Source organism: Chelonoidis abingdonii, chromosome 1 (genome assembly GCF_003597395.2).
Source record: "Chelonoidis abingdonii isolate Lonesome George chromosome 1, CheloAbing_2.0, whole genome shotgun sequence".
In the NCBI taxonomy this organism is placed as follows: Eukaryota; Metazoa; Chordata; order Testudines; family Testudinidae; genus Chelonoidis; species Chelonoidis abingdonii.
The window spans coordinates 259223311-259244473 of record NC_133769.1 but is presented as its reverse complement, the minus strand read 5'-3'; the positions used below and the strand labels follow the sequence as shown (position 1 = coordinate 259244473).

The window sequence follows — 21163 nt, the reverse complement described above, 5'->3', positions numbered from 1 at the left end:
TCCCCCAGGGAAAGGTTGGGGTGACTCGGGGGTAACTAGGAACCCCAATAGTCCTAGTTGGTGGCAGCGAGATATATCCAAGCTGGGTATAAGCTTGGGAAAGGTTCACAGTAAACACCCAGATTTTGTACGCTAAAGTCCAGATCTGGGACAGAAGTTTACCACAATGACATGTCAGATTAAAATAGCTGAAGTCATGAAATTTACTATATTAAAATTGTATGACTGTGAAATTGACCAAAATGCACTGTGAATTTGGTAGGGCCCTAGATATTATATGACTATATCTGACCCAGGGGATCCCTGTAAAACCCTGTGCACCTCCTGTGCCCTCTGCCACTTGACATCAAGAGGTTGCTGGGTCACAGTGGGTCACTCCTTTCCAGTTCAGGGAAGAAAGAATTTGGAAGCTCCAAAAACTGAAAAGCAGTAGACGCTGGGAAACAGATCATTTTGCTTACATAGAAGGTCTTTCTGCCTACCAGTGTCTCTAAGTTAAGGAGTTGGGTTTTTTTCCCCACTCTTTTTCTTGCCTTAAGCAAACCACCCTTTGTTAGCTGTTCCGCTCTTTATTCTTTGGACCAGGTCTTGAGGGTTTATAGTGAGCAATTAAGGAATGTAGGCAGTGTTAAATGGATGGATCTCTTAACTGTTCCAGACTAAATTTTTAAATTTATTAGAGAGATAAGGTGGGTGAGGTAGTATCTTTTATTGGACCGACTTCTGTTGGTGAGAGAGACAAACTTTCAAGTCACACAGAGCTGTTCTTCTGACCTAAAGAAAAGCTCTGTGTGGCTCGAAAGCTTGTCTCTCTCACCAACAGAAGTTGGTCCAATAAAGATATTACCTCCCCCACCGTGTGTCTTTAATATCCTTGGACCGACACAGCTGCAACTACATCATTTTAAATTATAGCAGGAGGCATTTTAAGTATATATTTTGGAGAGCTGTTAGCTGGACTCCATTACTTTCATAGGTTATGGCTACACTAAAGAGCTTACCAGTGGCACAGCTTAATAGCTCCAGCTCCTGCGAGCAGTGGTAGCTGTGTCAGTAGAAGTTCTCCCAATGACATAGCGCTGTTCACACCAGTGCTTAAGTTAACATAAGTTATGTCGCTGAGGGGGATGACTAATTCCTCCCCCCCTCCCCCGAGTGGCATAATTTATGTCGAGTTAAGCTGTAGTGTAGCCTTAGCCATAGTAATTCTTTCCACTAATTTTTTGTTTGGTTGTTTTGGAATATAATACCCAGGTCCACCCACCAATTTTAAGACTCTTCATTGGCTTCTTCTCTCCCTATTAATCAAATCAAGTTTCTCATCCTTGTTTTCAAAGCGCTTCACAGCTCAGGTCCTTCCTACATCTCCATTCACTCACTCAAGACACGTCTACCTATGCTCTTCATGTCCTCTTACTCACAAACTCCTCTTTGTGCCATATTCTGTGATGCTGCTGCCTGGAGCCCCCACTCCCTGACTCGCTATATTATGTCCACAACTATTCATCTTTCAAGCTCCTTAAAAAACATTTGTCTTCCAAATGGTCTTTAAATTCTAGCCCTATTGGCAATCTTTCTCTAGTTTAAAAACAGAATTAAAAAAAATGACAGGAGCAGATTTTTTCACTGTGTATATATATTTGCACTGTCTGTGTTTCTGTGTGTGTGTGTGTGTGTGTGTATATATATATATAATATATAGCTAGAATAATAAATAAACATTCATTTCACAGGCTCTGAGTATGTTAATTATTTGAACAACAATTTTGGTTTTGTGTGTGATTTTTTGTTTGTTTTTTTTAACCATCTCACCTCTTCTGCCGCACACAAGGTCAGTGTCCGATATTAGCACATCTATACTATTGGGAGTAAAGGCATGCTTTAGGCTTGACAGAAGCCTGCTGTGGTTTTTAAGACTCTGTTTTGATAACATTTAACAGTTTAAGCTTAGGTAGAACTGTGCATGTGTAAAGACATTGCAGAGTAATTATGTTTAGTATTGTGCTTGTATACGGAAAATGCAGAGTAATAGTTTTGGGGAGGAAAATGTAGCCACAAAGCTAGAAAAAATTGGTTTGCACTAACACAAAACCTGTACTGACAGGACAAGAGTTAACATAAAAATGAACTAATACATAGACATATCCTCCCTGCCTGCCTCCCCCAAAATACACCTCTACCCTGATATAACGCCACCCAATATAACACAAATTCTGATATAATGCGGTAAAGCAGTGCTCAGGGGGGCCGGGCTGCGGACTCTGGCGGATCAAAGCAAGTTCGATATAACGCGGTTTCACCTATAATGCAGTAAGATTGTTTTGGCTCCCAAGGACAGCGTTATATCGAGGTAGAGGTGTATAAAGCAGTTAGTCTAAACCAGTGGTCCCCAACCTTTTTTGTCTGGTGGGCACCAGACGATGAGCCATGGAGGACCGTGGCGGCGGACAAGCATCCACCAAAATGCCGCTGACAAGCAGCAGCATCCAGAGGCGTCGCTGCTGATTTTCATCAGTATTTCAGCGGCGACACCTCTGGATGCCGCAGCTTGTCAGCAGCATTTCAGTGGCTGCTAGTCTGCTGGCCGGTACGCGGGCGCACTTAGATGCCCGGGTGGGCACCAGAGCGCCCGCGGGCAGCGCGTTGGGAACCCCTGGTCTAAACAATGGAAAGTTGAAATTGTATATTCTCCTGTGTTGGGGATGACTGTTTGTTGAAAAGAACAGGAATACTTGTGGAACCTTAGATACTAACAAATTTATTTGAGCATAAGCTTTTGTGGGCTACAGCCCACTTCATCAGATGCATAGAATGGAACATAGTAAGAAGATTGTATATACATACAGAGAACATGAAAAAGTGGAAGTAACCATACCAACTGTAAGAGGCTTATTAATTAAGATGAGCTATTATCAGTGGCTGGGGGCGGGGAGTGGAATTTGTAGTGATAATCAAGATGGATTTTGTGTGGTGAAACTATCCTAATGAGCTTCCCACTTGTAAGTAAATAAGAATTTCCTACTAAGTGTTTTGCCTAACAAAAATTTGTTAAACCAATCTGCTGAGTAGTAATTCTCTCAGTCATATGTATACATTGGCTTATATCTCAATCCCCCATCTTTCAAGAAGCCAGCTGAAGCAAAGGACCCTCTGGTATGATCTGAAAGTTGACAAATCTAAGCTATTTTAGGTCAGAGATAGGAGTGAATTCCAGCAGTTTAGGGCCCTTATGAAGAGCACTATGCCAGCCCTCCCTCCTCTCTCTTATATCTAGTGACCTAACTTCATCAACTCAGCTCATTGTAATTTGCAATGTATCATGAGTAGAGAGTTAGCATCTCAGATGGACTAATCAAGCTCTTTGTGCTTGTAACCTTTCTTGACTACAGTTATTGCTCCAAAGTTCAAAATTGAAGCTTAATATTTATTTACCTGTTCTGAAAATTTGCTAAAATTTAAATTAAATTCTGTAATTCTTGAATGACATGTTTAGATGGCAAATACATCATTTTATTTATTTTTTTAAGGAAATCTAAGTCCTTTATTGGGTACCGTATTTGCACATAATTTCTGAACTAATGGAGACTGTTCACATCCTTTGTCCGTTATTTGAAATCCTGCCATAGTTAGTGCTGAAGACACATAACATTGACTATTTTAAAAAATGTTTATTTTGAATTATTTATTATCAGCACTAGGAGATATTCCTCAGAAAACCACTGAAAAATGATGTTGAGAGATACTGAGATAGCTTAGGGAAATTGGTCCAAGTCCATCTCAAGCTGGAAATGACAAAAAGTCAGAAAAATCTCATTGCTATCTGTCATATGAACTGAGAATTTTGCAAGCATGATTTATATTGTAATTTCTTTGTTTGTTTTTCTGTATCTTCTATAAAGCAGCTATTATACTTTGAGGTGCTATCCATAATTTAACAATGACATATATTTTTGTTTAAATGTAGGCTTGAAAAACACAGATGGTTCATGGATATTTTAAAATGAGCAAACTTACATACTTCTTAAGCTGTTAAGATAAGGGTTACACTTGGTTACTAGTATCAGAGGGGCAGCCGTGTTAGTCTGGATCTGTAAAAGCAGCAGAGAATCCTGTGGCACTTTATAGACTAACAGACGTTCTGGAGCGTGAGCTTTCGTGGGTGAATACTCACTTCGTCAGATGCAGGTAGGGCTGCATCTGACGAAGTGGGTATTCACCCACGAAAGCTCACGCTCCAAAACGTCTGTTAGTCTATAAGGTGCCACAGGATTCTCTGCTGCTTTTACTTGGTTACTAGTAAGTTTTAAAAAAACAGGTCCACATATCATTCAAAAGAAGCATGAGAGACCAGTGTGGTACTGCTGAGCTTTACAGCTTGATGGATTTAAAGCAAGGTATTATGTTTTGGAAAACAGGTAGCCCAGGAAAATAAAAATGTTACTAAACCAGAAAGATTTGGTGGTTTTGACTATCTATTGATCAAGGGAGAATACACACTTTTTATTAGACTTCATTTGAGACTTTTTTTAAATGGATTTGATCCAGTAGTCCAATACTGAACCATGTTTGACAGCTAATGTGTATTATTTTTCAGCACAACATGTGTATTCGAAATGCAGAGAGCATATTATAGAAGGCTTCGGACTCTTCCTGCTTGTATACAGTAATACAATGAAGGCAATTGAATTTAATTCCCTATGGATATTGATTTCACTACTTTGCTGCCAGTTATTGAACACTGCAGAGCATGAAGATGAAGTAAAGCATGCAATAAAGCTGCATCGTGGGAAAGGTGCTGCTGTCACACAGGGAAAACAGTGGGTCTTAGAAAACTGCAGAAAGCTATCTGGGCTCCTTCGCCAAAAGAACGTGGTTCTCAACAAACTAAAAAATGCAATAAGATCAGTAGAGAAGGACTTGGGGCTGTCAGATGAAGAGAAACTTTTTCAGGTGCACACATTTGAAATTTTCCAAAAGGAGCTGAATGAAAGTGAAAACTCAGTCTTTCAAGCAATCCATGGACTCCAAAGAGCCCTTCAAGGTGATTACAAAGATGTTGTAAACATGAAAGAAAGTAGTAGACAGCGATTGGAGGCCTTGAGAGAAGCTGCAATAAAGGTAGTACTTTCCAATTTTACTAATGCATTATGAAAGGTAATATGGTGAAGGTTTCATAGGGATCTCTAATTATTAAAAAGAGGTTTAAATTATTTTGTTTTGTATGAAAAATATGGATCTGCACCAAACTTTCAACACTTATCCCTAGTGTAAAGATGGAATTTTGAGCAACGTTAGCAGTAAATCTGTTCTCTTCAGGTAAGTTAGAAGTAATGTAGTAGTTACAGGGAGTTTCCTTATTGACATTTAGAAATTTTATAATAATTATAAAAAATAATTCTACTGAGAACCCCTGTAACTCCCAATTCCAACATTACTTTAGAAGGCAAAGGAATATGAGAGGTAAGACTATTCATATACTTTGGCAGTAATATAGCATTCTTTGTTGTAATTGCACTTCTTTGTGTCAAGACAAACCAACTGAGATTGCCTTCTTTATAAAATAATCACTTTAAAGAACAGATGTGTGATAGTGAAGCACTGATTGTTGTGGCTCGCCAGCCTCACCTTGATCTATTAGGGCTCACCGAAGTTTAGAGAGACAAGGTGGGTGAGGTAGTATCTTTTATTGGACCAACTTCTGTTGGTGAGAGAAACATGCTGTCAAGCTTACACAGAGCTCTTCTTCAGGTCTCAAACTTACTCAGAGTATGGAGAAATTTGTCCGAGCAGGGCTGCTCTCTGGGGAACCACAGCAGGTCTCTGTACACTCTGTACCTCAAAGTAGCACTCTGGAACCCCATATTCACCATTGTGATATGATTAGGATATTTTGGTACAAACACAAGACCTGTGAGGTATCATTTTAAAAGTCTTGATCTATTGAACATTAATAACCTCTTGGATTGTATGTATAGTCAGTGTCTGTGGAATTATGAAGTATTGCAATATATACTATTGAAATATGTTGTGAGGTTGGGAGATTGTGACAATGAGACTTTCAGTAAGGGCAGAGGAGCACCCATCACTGGCCATATGGACGTTGATGGCCCAATAAGAAAACAGTCCACTATCCCAGAGGCTCCTTACAGAAGGCACGTACACAATGGAGACTGCTTGACCAATGGGAACTGACTGACCCCCATGCCACAGCAAGGCTCTTTCTAGCAGCTGGAAGAAGGTGTAAAAAGAGATAGTAACATCATCATTTGTCCTCTCTCCCCACCCCCTATCTCAACACCTGGAAAATCTTCTGGAAGAAAAGACTTTGAACTGGGAAATTTGGTCCCAGCCTGGAAAAGGGTTCAGTCTGGGTATTGAGGAACTGTCAGCTGCTTGTATCATCTGTCACAGTGAGACACTGCTTGATTCAAATCATGCTTAGTCTCTTTAAGTTAGAATTTAGACTGCAAGTTTATTTCTGTTTCTTAAGTAACCAACTTTGCTCTCTATGCCTGTTACCTATAATACCTTAAAATCTATCTTTCTGTACTTAATACATCTGTTTTATAATTTACCTAAAACAGTGTGGTTTTTGGTTGAAGTGCTAGGGGAATCTCAGCTCAGGTTACAAAAACTGTTGCATGTCCACTTTACTATGAAGAAGTGGCGAACTTATTAATGAGTTCGCCCTGTCCAAGAGAACCCGGAGCAGTGCAAGATGGTGTATTTCTGGGGTGCAATGCTGGAGAGCTGGGGGAGTTGGCTGGAGCCTCTCCATTGGTGGTTCATGAGTGGCAGGGAGATCATTTATGTAACTCAGTTGGGTGTGTCTCTGCCTGTGGAGGTCTTGGTGAGTGCAATACCTGTCAGAGGCTTGTAGCTTGACATCAGCATCACAGTGTGAGAGGCAGCCAGCCCAGGTTGGTGAGTTTGGAGGGCTCAGCGGTCCTATAGTTCAGCTTACACCCTGGGGACCCAGTCATAGTCTCCCATCCAGAGAAAGTGCCATTATAGTGGAGTTACATGCAGTGGTTCCTTGGGCACATTCACAGTAATCCTCTTGTTTTCCTTGCCCCCTCTCCATCCATTACTGTAGAAAATATAATCAGAAATGTTCCGATGTTTACAGGATAGGCGGGAAGGAAATAGAAGTAGTTGTTGTGGAAGGTGGAGAAGAGGGGAAGAGTGTGAGGGGGGATCATGGCTTATGTGACTAGGAGATCCTTGCAGGGGTTGTAAGTGCTGGGGACCTGGGGGCAGAAAATGAGGCACAGATCAGGGTTTTTCAACCCACAGGTCAGGACCCAAAGTTGGGTCACCAGATGTAGCGGGCTGGCCTGGCTCCCCTCCTCCCTGGAGAGGGTCGAGCCCCGCCGGAGGCCAGAGTGGGTGGAGCTACGGAACCCTGAGCCCGCCCCTCAGAGGGTCAGGCGGCGACCCAGAACTATAAAGGCCGGCCCTCAGAGCTCAGTCAGGCTCCAGCAGCCGGAGAGATCAGACGTACCTCAGGGAGCTCGAGGCTGGGAGACTCTGATGACCCAGGGGAGCCGCCCAGACTGGCTGGAGCTTCCCCGCGCCCGCTACCCAGGGGACCCGCCGACGCTGCCCTGGCCCGACTACCCCGAGGAATTCCTGGACCTACCACCCAGCCCCGGTCGCGATGAGCGTATGGTCGTGGACCCTTCAGAAGCCAACGCTAGGACCCAGGTAGGTCCTGAGGGGGAGTACAGAAGCAGCCCGAGGGCAGCTGACCCCAGTCAGGCTGTGGAGTTGCCCGAGCCTATGTCAGTGTGTTGCAGTCAGGATCCCCACTGACTGACCAGCGGAGCGACAGCTGCTGTTAGGGCCCTGGGCTGGGACGCAGTGAAGTGGGAGGGCCTGCATCCCCCCCTGCCACCCCACTCCGAGGTGGCAGACTCCCCTTCTCCCTGGCCTGAGGAGGCCGAAAAACTGTTAAGTTGCTCAGCCCTGACGAAAGGCCTGAGCTTACTGCCTCAGCGTTTGTTACCCGCCCTGAGCTAGGGCTGGACCTTAATCTGTTGCTAGTACTACTCAGTCCTGACCCAGGCCTGAGCTTACTGACTCTGTGTTTGCTGTCCGCCTTGGCATAGGGCCCGGCACCTCGCGGCTGGTACGGCAACCTTGCCGGAGGGCCTGAGCCCCTTGCCCACCAGATGGACAAGCACTGCAAGGACAGCCGGGCTAGTTTCCCAGACCGAGTGGAGTGGAGTGGGCCGGCGTGGCTCCCCTCCGCCCTGGAGAGGGTCGAGCCCTGGCCGCACATGTTTACACTAGAATATTTCAAAAGGACTCCTGTCTCACAGGGCTGGCTGGGCTCCCCTCTCTGCTCCAGGCACTGCAACCTCTGGGGTCACAGCCCCACTCAGCTTTGGCCCAGCTGTCATGATGATGGGAGCCTGGGTAGGCCAAATTTGAGTGAATGGCACTTCAACCCCATAAGAACACAAGAATGGCCATAGTCTGCCACAGGGGAGGGGAGGAGAGAGGATGTTGCTGTTCAGCGCTGCAGCACCCCGTCTACCAGCAGCATCCAGTAGACATACGGTGACATTGAAAAGAGGCGAGAAACGATTTTTTTCCCTTTTCTTTGAGTTGGGGGGGTAAATTGATGACATATTCCCTGAACAACTGGTGACAATGTTTTTGACCCTTCAGGCATGGGGAGCTCAGCCAAGAATGCAAATGCTTTTTGGAGACTGCAGGAACTGTGGGATAGCTCGAGTCCTCAGTCCCCCTTCCCTCCCTCCATGAGCGTTCATTTGATTCTTTGGCTTTCCGTTACGCTTGTCATGCAGCACTGTGTTGAGTCCCTGCTGTGGCCTCTGTCTATCGTAGCCTGGAGATTTCTTTCCAATGCTTTGGCATTTCGTCTTCTGTAATGGAGCTCTGATAGAACAGATTTGTCTCCCCATACAGCGATCAGATCCAGTATCTCCTGTACGGTGCATTCTGGAGCTCTTTTTGGATTTAGGACTGCATGGCCGCCTGTGCTGATCAGCGCTCCACACTGGGCAAACAGGAAATGAAATTCAAAAGCTTGCGGGGCTTTTCCTGTCTACCTGGCCAGTGCATCCGAGTTCAGATCGCTTTCCAGAGCGGTCACAATGGTGCACTGTGGGATACCACCCGGAGGCCAATACCATCGAATTGCGGCCACCCTAACCCTAATCCGACATGGCAATACTGATATAAGCGTTACTCCCCTCGTCGGGGAGGAGTACAGAAATCGATTTTAAGAGTCCTTTATATCGATATAAAGGGCTTTGTTGTGTGGATGGGTGCAAGGTTAAATCGGTTTAATGCTGCTAAATTCGGTATAAACGCGTAGTGTAGACCAGGCTTTATATCTAGAAAGCTACCTGACAGCATCCAGAAAGATCAGAGATGGCAGGATCATTCCCAGCATCCAGTATTTATAGTTGAAAATAGCCTACCAAGTGTTTATAGCACAGCATGTGTCCCTAGATTTCCCTCTGTTGAGCACACAACACCCATGCTTTGAAGTCACTGCTCCTCCTTGCTGAGCAGCTTTAGACAAATGGGTATAGATAAATGGGAATAACGTGATAGCCAAAAACATTTAGCTTTCATGCAGTTTTTAAGCACCAAATGAATCCACAACTAATGACTAACGCACATTATTGTTCCAGGATTAATTAAGTATACACAACAGCAATCACAGGTAAAATTAGCTTAAATGTAATTAATGGGGCATGTGCCATGTAAACACAATGTGGCAATATCTTCCTTTGTTCTATTCTAACAAGTGGATACAATAACTTTAGTAACTAATAGGTTCATAGACAAGTGGATACAATAACATTAGTATTTCTTCTGATCTAGGGTTATTTGCTATAGTGTATGCTTAATAGCAAATAAGCAACAGGATATTGCCAAAATTAACAGATCAGATTTTACAAGTGGGTTGCTTTGCATGTTATAATGCCTCTTGACGTTCCTCTGAGGTTCACAGACAGGTGAACTGCTATTGCTTTTCATCTAAGCTGGTTTGCCTGCATCACAACCTCCAGCCTCTGACTCACCTTAGCAGCCCATCCAGCATGACTGGGTTGGGGGGCGGGGGGGACCAAAAAACCTGGGGGCAGGGTGGGCACATGAACCTGTGTACTCCCCCCCACACACACACACGTCACCTTTAGTAGGGGGTGCAAATATGCTTGCTTGCCCCAGGTGCTAAAATGCCTAGTTACAGCTCTGCCCCAGGGCCTCTATCCCTAGTCTATTTAATGGATCGCAACAGGTCATAAATATTTATAAATAGACCCTGAGCCCAAAAAGTTTGAGGACCAAGAGACTGAGGTATCCAAGAAAGAGGTGCAAGGGGTGATGTGAACAGAGGGTAGGATGCAAGCTGAGACACTCATGGAGCAGTCCGTGCTCTGAACATGGGGAATGAGGGGTGTGGAAAGTCTGTTAGAGAGTACCTTGAACACAGTGTTCTCCAACCAAGCCCCACCGCATGCCTCCATGCCACTGCTTCATAGGAGTGCAGGAGTTGGCCTCTGCAGCATGTAGCTTTCTGAAGCTGTGGCAATCATTATGAAATTAACATGATTTTTGACGATTTCACTGCTGTACAAAACTTTAAGTGGAAAAAATGCAGATTCATATCAACCAAACCATTTTGTGAATTGTTCTAGTTTAAAAAAGAAATGAATTGAGAAAATCGAAATGTTTCTTTGACTTCTTTAAAAATGAAACTTTTTTTTTATTTTTTGATTCAAAATGACTTTTTATTTAGAAATTGTCTCCAGTTTTGTAATAAACCCTACCTGAAAACAAAGCTCAGTTGAAATCACATCTTTCATCTGACTCTAAAAGATTTTTTAAAGTGATTTGGAACTATCAGCAAACCACACATTGGTTTTCCCTACAGATCTAGTTCTAAATAGCAGCTGTGAAGCTAATCAGAATCTTACACATTTCACTCTTCTGCTGCTTTGCAAAGATACTAATAGCAAAAGAGACACTGGAGAGAGCTCTCTGCAGACTTGGGAATAAATCACTGCGTTGGATTACATTTTAGTTACATTTTGAAGATTCTTTGGAACTATAAGATCTAGAAACTTTTTATAAAATAAAAAAAGAAAGAGAGCTTCAATTCTGCTGAAGTGGAGGGTGTTCCCCTTGTGTGTCATGTCAATCTTCTTACTTGCGACAAGTAGATTATTTTAAACCCTTCCTTTTTTTAATATTTGTAGAACATTAGCATGGTGATTTAACAATCTTATATAAAGCATAATAATGAGAAGTATGAGAGGGATAGCCGTGTTAGTCTAGATCTGTAAAAGCAGCAGAGAATCCTGTGGCACCTTATAGACTAACAGACGTTTTGGAGCATGAGCTTTCGTGGGTGAATACCCACTTCATCAGATGCATGTAGTGGAAATTTCCAGGGGCAGGTATATATATGCTAGCAAGCAAGCTAGAGATAATGAGTGGTTAGCTTTCAATCAGTGGAGGACGAGGCCCTGTTCTAGCAGCTGAAGTGTGAAAACCAAGAGAGGAGAAACTGGTTCTGTAGCTGGCAAGCCATTCACAGTCTTTGTTCAATCCTGAGTGATGGTGTCAAATTTGGCAGATGAACTGAAGCCAGCAGTTCCTTAGTCTGGCCTGAATTTTTTTGCTGCAGGATGGCCACCTTAAGGTCTGCTATAGTGTGGCCAGGGAGGTTGAAGTGCTCTCCCATAGGTTTTTGTATATTGCCATGCCTAATATCTGATTTGTGTCCATTATCCTTTTCCGTAGAACTGTCCTGTTTGGCCGATGTACAGCAGAGGGGCAGATCTGGATATGATGGCGTATATTACATTGGTGGATGTGCAGGTGAATGAACCGGTGATGGTGTGGCTGATCTGGTAGGTCCTGTGATGGTGTCACTGGTAAGGACAAACCCAAGCAAAGAAACCAAACAGGACTCAACTGGCCATCACATACGCCCCCAGCTAAAACCCCTCCAACGCATCATCAGGGATCTACAACCCATCCTGGACAATGATCCCACACTTACACAGGCCTTGGGTGGCAGGCCAGTCCTCGCTCACAGACAACCTGCCAACCTGAAACGATTCTCACCAGCAACTGCACCACCGTACCGTAGTAACTCTAGCTCAGGAACCAATCCATGCAAACAAACCTGAGCCAACTCTGCCCACATTCTACACCAGCAACACCATCGACAGGACCTAACCAGATCATCCACAACCATCACTGTTCATTCACCTGCACGTCCACCAATGTAAGTATACGCCATCAATATGCCAGCAATGCCCCTCTGCTATGTACATCGGCCAAACTGACAGTCTCTACGAAGGATAAATGGACACAAATCAGATATTAGGCATGGCAATATACAAAACCTATAGGAGAGCACTTCAACCCCGGCACACTATAACGCAGACGCTAAGTGGCCATCCTGCAGCAAAAAAACTTCAGGACCAGACTTCAAAGAGAAACTGCTGAGCTTCAGTTCATCTGCAAATTTGACACCATCAGCTCAGGATTGAACAAAGACTGTGAATGGCTTGCCAGCTACAGAACCAGTTTCTCCTCTCTTGGTTTTCACACTTCAGCTGCTAGAACAGGGCCTCGTCCTCCCTGATTGAACTAACCTCATTATCTCTAGCTTGCTTGCTAGCATATATATACCTGCCCCTGGAAATTTCCACTACCTGCCTCTGACGAAGTGGGTATTCACCCACGAAAGCTCATGCTCCAAAACGTCTTGTTAGTCTATAAGGTGCCTTAGGATTCTCTGCTGATAATAATGAGAGATGACACTGGAAAATGGTGGTTCAAAAGAGAGGGAAGTTTACATGAGGTAGGTTTAAGAGTACTTGTTTGTACATTCTTCCAGTTTTGTTCTAGTTTATTTGCATTAAATGTGTTAATTTCTTAGTTAATATTGATGTGTTCATAGGAAGCACTTTTTTCACTTTCCCAGTGGGATGTTAGGTGCAAAAGCCAAAATTCTGGGTGTCTGTGGCCTACTGTCTTCACCTCTGACTCCTTAATAGGCTGAGGCATATAGCTTCTAGCTCCTGAGTGTCATGTCAGTTTCATATTGTTATTACTTGAAAAAGATGTTTCAGTTATTCACAAAGGAGAGCCAAAAAAGAAGGATGGGGAGGGTGCAATTCTGGAGGCCTCTTATTTCTTCCATTCTTCTGCCTTTTACTCCTTCTTACAGCAGAGAAGCTTTAGAGGATGGAGAAGTGACCAAAAGCTCCATTTATCTTTCAGTAACTTCAGATTTACCAGACACCTACTAGCCAGATGCTAGTACAAAAAACAAAGCTGCCCAGAAGGGTCCAGGGACATATCCTGATAGTAATTCCATCACTCTCCCCTTTCCTAATAGCAGGGGTGGGTTCTCAGCAGGGGGTTGCCCTTAAATTTTGCTGGTTGGTTTCATTCTTGGTACCCACACATTCGAGGGCACTTACCTTTACCCAGTTCCTAAGGCACAAGGTGTAACCCGGTTGATTTAGGCACTTGCACCCTTACCCAGTTCTTAGGGCTCTGGGCGTACTGTTCTGTGGGTTTGCAAGATATTTTTACCATTGAAAGAGCCTTACATAGTAATATCCTTACCGTCTATTTATTAACAATTACCAAACAAAATACACATACTAAGCATACAAAGCTATACTTACCGTTCCTGGCCATGCAGGCACACTTTCCCTTTTGGCCAGGCAAGGTCGTTGTCATCTGGGTTCTGGTTGCTGCACATCATGGTTGTACAGAGGATTCTTAGCAGCTCTGATTTTAGGAAGTCTCTCGGGGGGTGAGTTCTTCTTTCAAGTCTTTCCTTCTTATTCTTCTTCTCCCTTTTCCTTTCTTTTTCCTTCCCAGCTGGTCGTCATCTTGGACCTCAGTTTATATAGTGAAACTTGAGTCCTGCTTAGCTATACGTTAACATATCATTTTACTGAGATATTACAAAATAATTCTTTGACCAATCCTAACATATTGCAAAATAATTCTTTACCCAATAATACCCCCTCACCGCTTCAGTTTATTTAAATCTTGTAAAATTAATTATGCAACGGACAGAAACAATCAAAGAACCAGACAGAAAACAGATAAACAATAGAGAAGTGGGGACCATAAAAGCAAAACAATAAAGAAGTAGAGATTTCACACCCACAACTGTTGATAAGTGATTCCTTGCCTGATTAGAATGCCATCAAACATAGTTTTCTTTAAACATCTTAAGAGATTCCTTGCTTATCTGGCGACAGGTTTCAGAGTGGTAGCCATGTTAGTCTGTATTAACAAAAACAACGAGAAGTCTTTGTGGCACCTTAGAGACTAACAACTGTATTTGGGCATAAGCTTTTGTGGGCTAAAACCCACTTCATCAGATGCATGGAGTGGGAAATACAGTAGAGAGGTATAAATACACAGCATATGAAAAGGTGGGAGTTGCCTTACCAAGTGTGTGTGTGGGGGTCAATGTTAACAAGCCAATTCAATTAAGGTGGAAGTGGGCTATTCTCAACAATTTCCCCCTGCTGATAGTCACATCTCCTTCTCAGCTGTTTGATATGGGCCACCTTGATTACACTGAACTCATTAGCACTACAAAAGTGATTTTTCCTCCCTTCTTATCAAATGTTGAGAATGTTTTAGCCCACGAAAGCTTATGCCCAAATACATTTGTTAGTCTTTAAGGTGCCACAAGGACTCCTCATTGTTCTTGCTTATCTGGTGATGGTTGGTACTAATAGGAGGGGCACATTCTTAACAGCCCAATATTATATTGTTTTGATATAATTTAAAAGGAATGTGAGGATGTGACTTTCTGCTTCTTGACTCATGGCTGCTGCTCTCCTAATATGACTGCAGAAAAAGGCCTCATCCTCATTTTGCATATCTCTAGGTGTTCAGTCTTCATGCTAGTAGGTGTCTGTAAATTTTTCAAGTGCAGATAATACTAGTACAGATTTTGCCATTTTGTGTTCTGGTGTCTCATTTCATCCAGTGTGAGGCACAGCGCAGTATGTGAACTGTCATATGCTTTTGACTAGGTCTGTTCAAAGCAGCAGCTTTGAAGCAACATTTTCTTTTCATGGACCCACCTTCTATTCCTTGCCAGATGGCTCCCTCTGCTCCATTGCAGAACTGGGGCATTTGCAGAGCTGTGGCATGGGTGGAATAGTAAATGGCCTCCCTGGATAAATACAGAAGTTGTGCCTCCATCAGATGAAGAGGCAGTTGCAGCTAACTGCCCTTCAAGTGATCAGAGATCTTTTGTGTTACTGTTCAGATCAGGGGTCAGCAACCTTTCAGAAGTGGTGTGCCAAGTCTTCATTTATTCACTTTGATTGAAGGTTTCGCATGGCAGTAATACATTTTAACGTTTTTAGAAGGTCTCTCTCTAGACGTCTATAATATATAACTAAACTATTGTATGTAAAGTAAACAAGGTTTTTAAAATGTTTAAGAAGCTTCATTTAAAATTAAATTAGAATGCAGATTTTATCAGTTTAGTGCAGTGGTTTTTAACCTGGAGTGTACGCACCCCCTGGAGGTGCGAGATGCCCTTTCTGGGGGTGCGAGACATGCAAGATTTTTTTAGAAGGTAAATCATCAAACACACAAATTAAGTACAGGCACATAAGTACAATTACTTAGGTTTGATGAAACAATGTATTTATTAACATTATACATTTTTTTAACTATTACTGTAATATACAAAGTTTTTAAGTTCTCAAGTTTTAAGCTAATTGTAGTGTAATTTTGATAAGGGGTGCGAGAACATATTTTGAGAACTCCAGACCGTCAGCAGCCTGTGCAGACCTGGGTGTAGTGTATTAAATTGCTCCCCATAGGAATGAGGTACTTCGAGTGTACTACTTACAGCTGCCAGTCCTGATGGTCTGAGCGGCATAAGGGGACGGGGAACAGGGGTGGTTTTGGATAGGCGTGGGAGTCCCGGGGGGCCTGTCAGTGGTCGGGGAGTGTGGATAGGGGTCAGGGCAGTCAGGAGACAGGGAGCAGGGGGGCTTGGATGGGGAGGTGGGATCCTGTGGAGGTGGATAGGGGTACCCGAGACTGCCAGCGGGCTGAGCTGCTCAGCCCGCCACCAGTCTGGGGTTCTGGCCGCTGGCCCCGCTCAGCCCGCTGCCGGTCTGGGGTTCCGTTCACCTAGGCCGGCAGTGGGCTGAGCGGGGGTGGTGGCTGGGACACCGGCTGGCAGCAGCGTGCCAGTAAAAATCAACTCGTGTGCCGCTGGTTGCTAACCCCTGGTTCAGATGTAGCTAATCTCTGTTTTCAGTTTATAGCCTTATTTACTTTACCACAGCTGATCTCTAACTTGTTTTGTCTCCAGTTTGTCCTGACCTAGGGGAGAAGCTGGCATGAATTGCTCCTCTTGTAAGGAAAAACTGCCTGGATGTTAAAGGCATCCTATATTCCTCTCGCTGTCCAAGGAGAGTGTCTGTGCATCAGATCCAGAATTGCTGGGAGAGGTTTTTACCCTTCAAGTGGTGCTTTCTAGCTGAGATCTATAAAGGGTTGGGAAGAATACAGTCTTTCAGAAAAATAGGAGAGTGCAAATATTCTTTACCAGGGGACTAGACAGAAGAGCTAAAGCTATTGAAGTTGGGCCTGGCCATATTTGCTGTTAATTTCCCCCCCCAACTCCACTTACTCTAGGAACGTTGTCAAAGATTTATCTGGCAAAGGGTAATTTTCATCATGCCAGTGAGACTGTGAGTTCTGGTAATTCTAAACATGTTAATAAACAAATCTGTACACCAAGACCAGGGTTTTCATCACAACCTAGAGTCTTTGACTGGAAAGAGTTTTAATGGGATAATCTGACGTGACAGGGTTGCTCTGAACAGATTGTTGTCACAACATTAACATCAAGGAAACTATTCATGATTTGTCACTAAATGGGATAGACTTTGTTTTCCCCTTGATGCAGAGGACATGTAATCTATAGAAGAAAGAACTGCTCATGTCTCATGCTACATGCAATACAATTTTTTTATGCTTGGTCTTGGTGTTAGATCCTTTAAGGTCCAGATCATGGCTGTCACTAGCGTTTTGGATACAAATAAAAGCAGAAGCCTGTCATCACATTCTATTTTCCAAATTCTTACATGCTCTCACTAAATTATTGCATCTCAGTCTCTTAAAAATGTTTTCCTGTACCACCTTCATTCTCTTCCCTATCCCAAAGGAACTCGGTTTTGTGCTCTGACCAAGAGATGGGATTAAAAATCAACAATTCTTTTGGAAAAATTCAGACTTTTTAAAAAAATTTAAACTGGATTTTTTTATTTTATTTAAATAACAAATTCAGATTTCATTTTAAACAGATTTATTTTTAAAAAGAAAACTTAAATATAGGCCTTAACATATTCTGTATTATTAATATTTCTTAAAACATTTATTTAAAAATAAATATGCTGAATCCATGAGCCTTTATCAAAAACATTGCGTTAAAGGCTAGTTTTCTATATGAAGAATCAGGGGCAAAACATCTAGCTTTTGAAGTCAAGCTTTATAAATCTGGCACAATAGGTCAGCCTAAGTAATTTAGGAGACTCTCATTTTGAACAGACTTAGGTGAGCAGGATCTTAAGCTTCAGTCATTTTCACTTAGACATATTTGAAATTTTTCTCAAGGCTGACTTGAAATATTTATTAATTCACTGGCTATGGCTAATCGTACTGGTTTAATAAATCATTTAGTTGTAAATGTGATGCATGTTGCGATAAGAGATTTATCCAAAACATTTAAAGTTATTTTGTTTAATAAAAATAAATTGGATATACTGTTGTGTTTTTAATTAAATTCCAGTTACCATCCTAATGCACCTTGACACAAATCATGAGGAAAAAGTTAATTAGTTAAAAAGCAATATATCATTCACCATTTTCTAACATACTAAACTATACAGTTAATAAGAATATGAAAATATTAAGCTATATAGTTACTTTAATAAAACCATATATTTGTGTTAAAATAATGTGCCCTCCTAGGTAGCAAAAAGATGCACTAGATTTGGTACAAAGACTCTAGTTGTAAATTTAAGATGTTTTAATGGTTATATCAGCCAATGAGAAACGCACCTTTCTTTAGAAAATAACAAGAACAAATAGAAAAATTGATTAAAATCAATTATTTAAATCAAGGCTTTCCAGTTTAAATCATGATTTAAATGGCCTTGATTGAAATCACTCCACCTTGTTGACAGAGCATCCTTTAAATCTCTTGCTTCAGTAACTACTTAGTACTTCTCTATTAAGGGTTGCAATCTTAGGGCTTGGCTACACCTGAAAGTTAGAGCGTATTAAATCAGCCCCAGGCGCCCGAACTCCTGAGGTGTCCACACTGGCAAGGCACTTAGAGCGCTTGGACTCTGTAGCTGGAGCGCTCCTGGTAATCCACCAGCACGAGAAGCATAAAACTTGCTGCACCCTGACTGAAATGCCCGGCTGTCAGTGTGGATGAGGTGTTGCATTATTGTGCTGCGATTGGCCTCCGGAAACGTCCCATAATCCCCTGAAGTCAAGTGGTCACTCTGGTCATTGTTTTGAATTCGGCTGCAGGCATGCGGATTTGGGGATATCCCCTTTCAAAGCTCAGTTTCTGACAACTGGCATGCTTATCTGCTCCTGGACAAAGCAACCATTAATGTGGAATGCTGCTGTTGTGATTGTGTGTGTGTGTGTGTGTGTGTGTGTGAGAGAGAGAGAGAGAGAGAGAGAGAGAGAGGTGGAGGGAAGGGGGGGTCTGCTGCTGTCTGAACTTACAAGACAGCATGCTGACATGCGCTCAGCCCCCCCAAAACACAGTGTCTTCCTCCCACATACACACAACACACTTCCTGTCACACTCCACCCTTTCCCCGATTTGAAATGCACTCTTCAGCCACTTGCACATGGGGATAGCTACCATAATGCACTACTCTTTGTGGCATTGCAAGAGCTGCTAATGTGGCCACACCAGTGTCCTTGCAGCTGACAGTATAAACACACGGCAGCGCTTTCCCTGCTGTGGTCTCCGAAGCCTAGTTTAACTCGCAGCGCTCTACATCTGCAAGTGTAGCCAAGCTCTTAGTAGTTATAATCTTGACCAGGAGCCTATTTGTGCTAGTGCACTGTCAATAGATAATATTGCACCTTCCATTGTTCTGCTATCCTTTCTGCACCTGAAATTCCAGAGGAGGAGAACAGCTAAAATTTGATTGTGAAGCCATAACAGTCTATTTGTAATGTACTGAATCACAAGATGTCAGCACTTTGTTCTTCCTTACATCTGAAGTGCAGGGACCTAAAGACTTCAGACTAAATCCATAAAACATTGAATTCAAAAGGTGCACAAGAAATCCGGCATTTAATTGCCTTCTGACATCAGGGCACATAATGCAGCAGTGTCTTTTTATACAGAGTGAGCAGGAAGTTCAACCATTTATGCAAGACAGCTACTTGATTGTTGAGCTGTACGTTTTCCAAGTGCTACAAATTGGTTCTCTGGTTGGTATCTGATACTTTATTTAGCAAAGGGATCTCTAGGTCACAGCCAAACGAAACATAGGCTTCCTTTTTTGTTTCATCTTGTTCTCTATTTAGAATGCTTTTTCTCAGTGTAAATGCTTTTTCTCAGTGTAAACACTTTTTCTGATTAGCTACATCCCATCTGTAACGGTTAGCGGATGCATCTTTGAAAGAGAGAAATGTTTTCTTACCTGCTAATTTCTTACTTGAAAGCATGCTTATAAATCTCATCTTCCTTTTTCTGAGCTCAATTGACATGTTCATGTCTTTTCTGTTTGTGGTCTTTTTTTTTAACAATTTCTTGACTTTATATAGAGGTTTATAAAACTTTGAGAATATTTTCCATTATATTTGTTTGCTTGGTAATAGTTAGTGAAGTCATACTTTTTAGTTCACTATGCTCTAACTTCCTTGCTAAAGTGTATTTTTTCAGTTGTACTTGGCATTGGAATTAATCTATCTTCTAGAGAGTTTCTTAAGGTGTCCCCTCTGGTCCTCAGGTTTCCAACTGCTTTTAAATGTTATAAAAGAACAGAGGGACCCGCCTGTAAGAACTGGTGGATGAGTCTGTTCAAGTAACAAACAAAAGGTAGAAAAACAGTTGTAGAGTCTCAGTGGAATTATTTTAATAACATTTGCTATGAAGTTCTAATTCTTGTAAAATGGTTTGTTTCAAAAATAGTATAAATAAATATTAATAAGGTGGAATGTTGTCCTGTTGAAAGATCAAATAAAAACTTCATTCTTATTTGCTGTAAAATCCAACAGGAGGAAACGGAGTATATTGAACTTTTAGCAGCAGAAAAACATCAGGTTGAAGCCCTTAAGAACATGCAGCATCAAAATAAAAGCCTGTCCATGCTAGATGAAATTCTTGAAGATGTTAGGAAAGCAGCTGATAGGCTGGAAGAGGAAATAGAAGAACATGCCTTTGATGACAACAAATCAGTAAGTGACATTGTAGAAATCATTCTACTTTTTAATTCATATACTTTCATTTTTAGATCTAACGAAGCATTGCATTGATGCTTTTATGTCAGATGTAATAAATAGTGGTAATAATTTAGTGACAACTTTAAAATATTTGACCTTATTGCGTATCTTTCCTGTCCCGATTCCCACAGAAGAAATTGCTTATTTAGAGCTATTATGACTGCTTTCCAGGAAGCCATCTCCCTTATCACTAGTATTTTTTGTCTCTTAGATATGATTGCCACTTTTAACTATTATGTTGTGAAACAAACTTGCACATCATGATTTTGACATAACTGTTAAGGGTCCTCTAGCCCCATGTTATTTGGGGTCTCTAGGCTTTCAAAAGACAGGCTCACCCTGTTAAAATTAGCCTCTCTTTTTTTATTTCTGATTTTTTTTCTCTCTCCATTTTTGTTGAGAATATAATGGGAGAAGGAGTACCCTTGAAATTAGGTTTCACAGTCTGAAAAAAGGAATAGTGTGCAAGGTAAGGGCATGAAACACCTCTGTTGCATTTGCAGTGGCTTTTTTCCACTTGGACTTCATCTGCTTTCAGTCTCTTGGACTACTTGCAATGGCTCTGTGAGTGTGGGAGACTGGGGGAAAGACACAATCTCAGGTTAACCTT

At 42.2% G+C, this 21163-nt stretch overlaps 1 protein-coding gene across 3 annotated transcripts in view; it reads left to right on the top strand.

The window, feature by feature from the left end:
* Positions 1-21163, top strand: part of TMCO3 (transmembrane and coiled-coil domains 3) — a 67623-nt gene that overhangs the window by 10737 nt on the left and 35723 nt on the right. For all 3 annotated transcript variants that reach the window (XM_032777828.2, XM_075061429.1, XM_032777830.2), the window contains exons 2-3: positions 4595-5118; positions 20329-20508. In XM_032777828.2, coding sequence (XP_032633719.1) covers positions 4672-5118; positions 20329-20508 — 627 coding nt within the window. In that variant the 5' untranslated portion in view covers positions 4595-4671. The remainder of the gene's footprint in view (positions 1-4594; positions 5119-20328; positions 20509-21163) is intronic.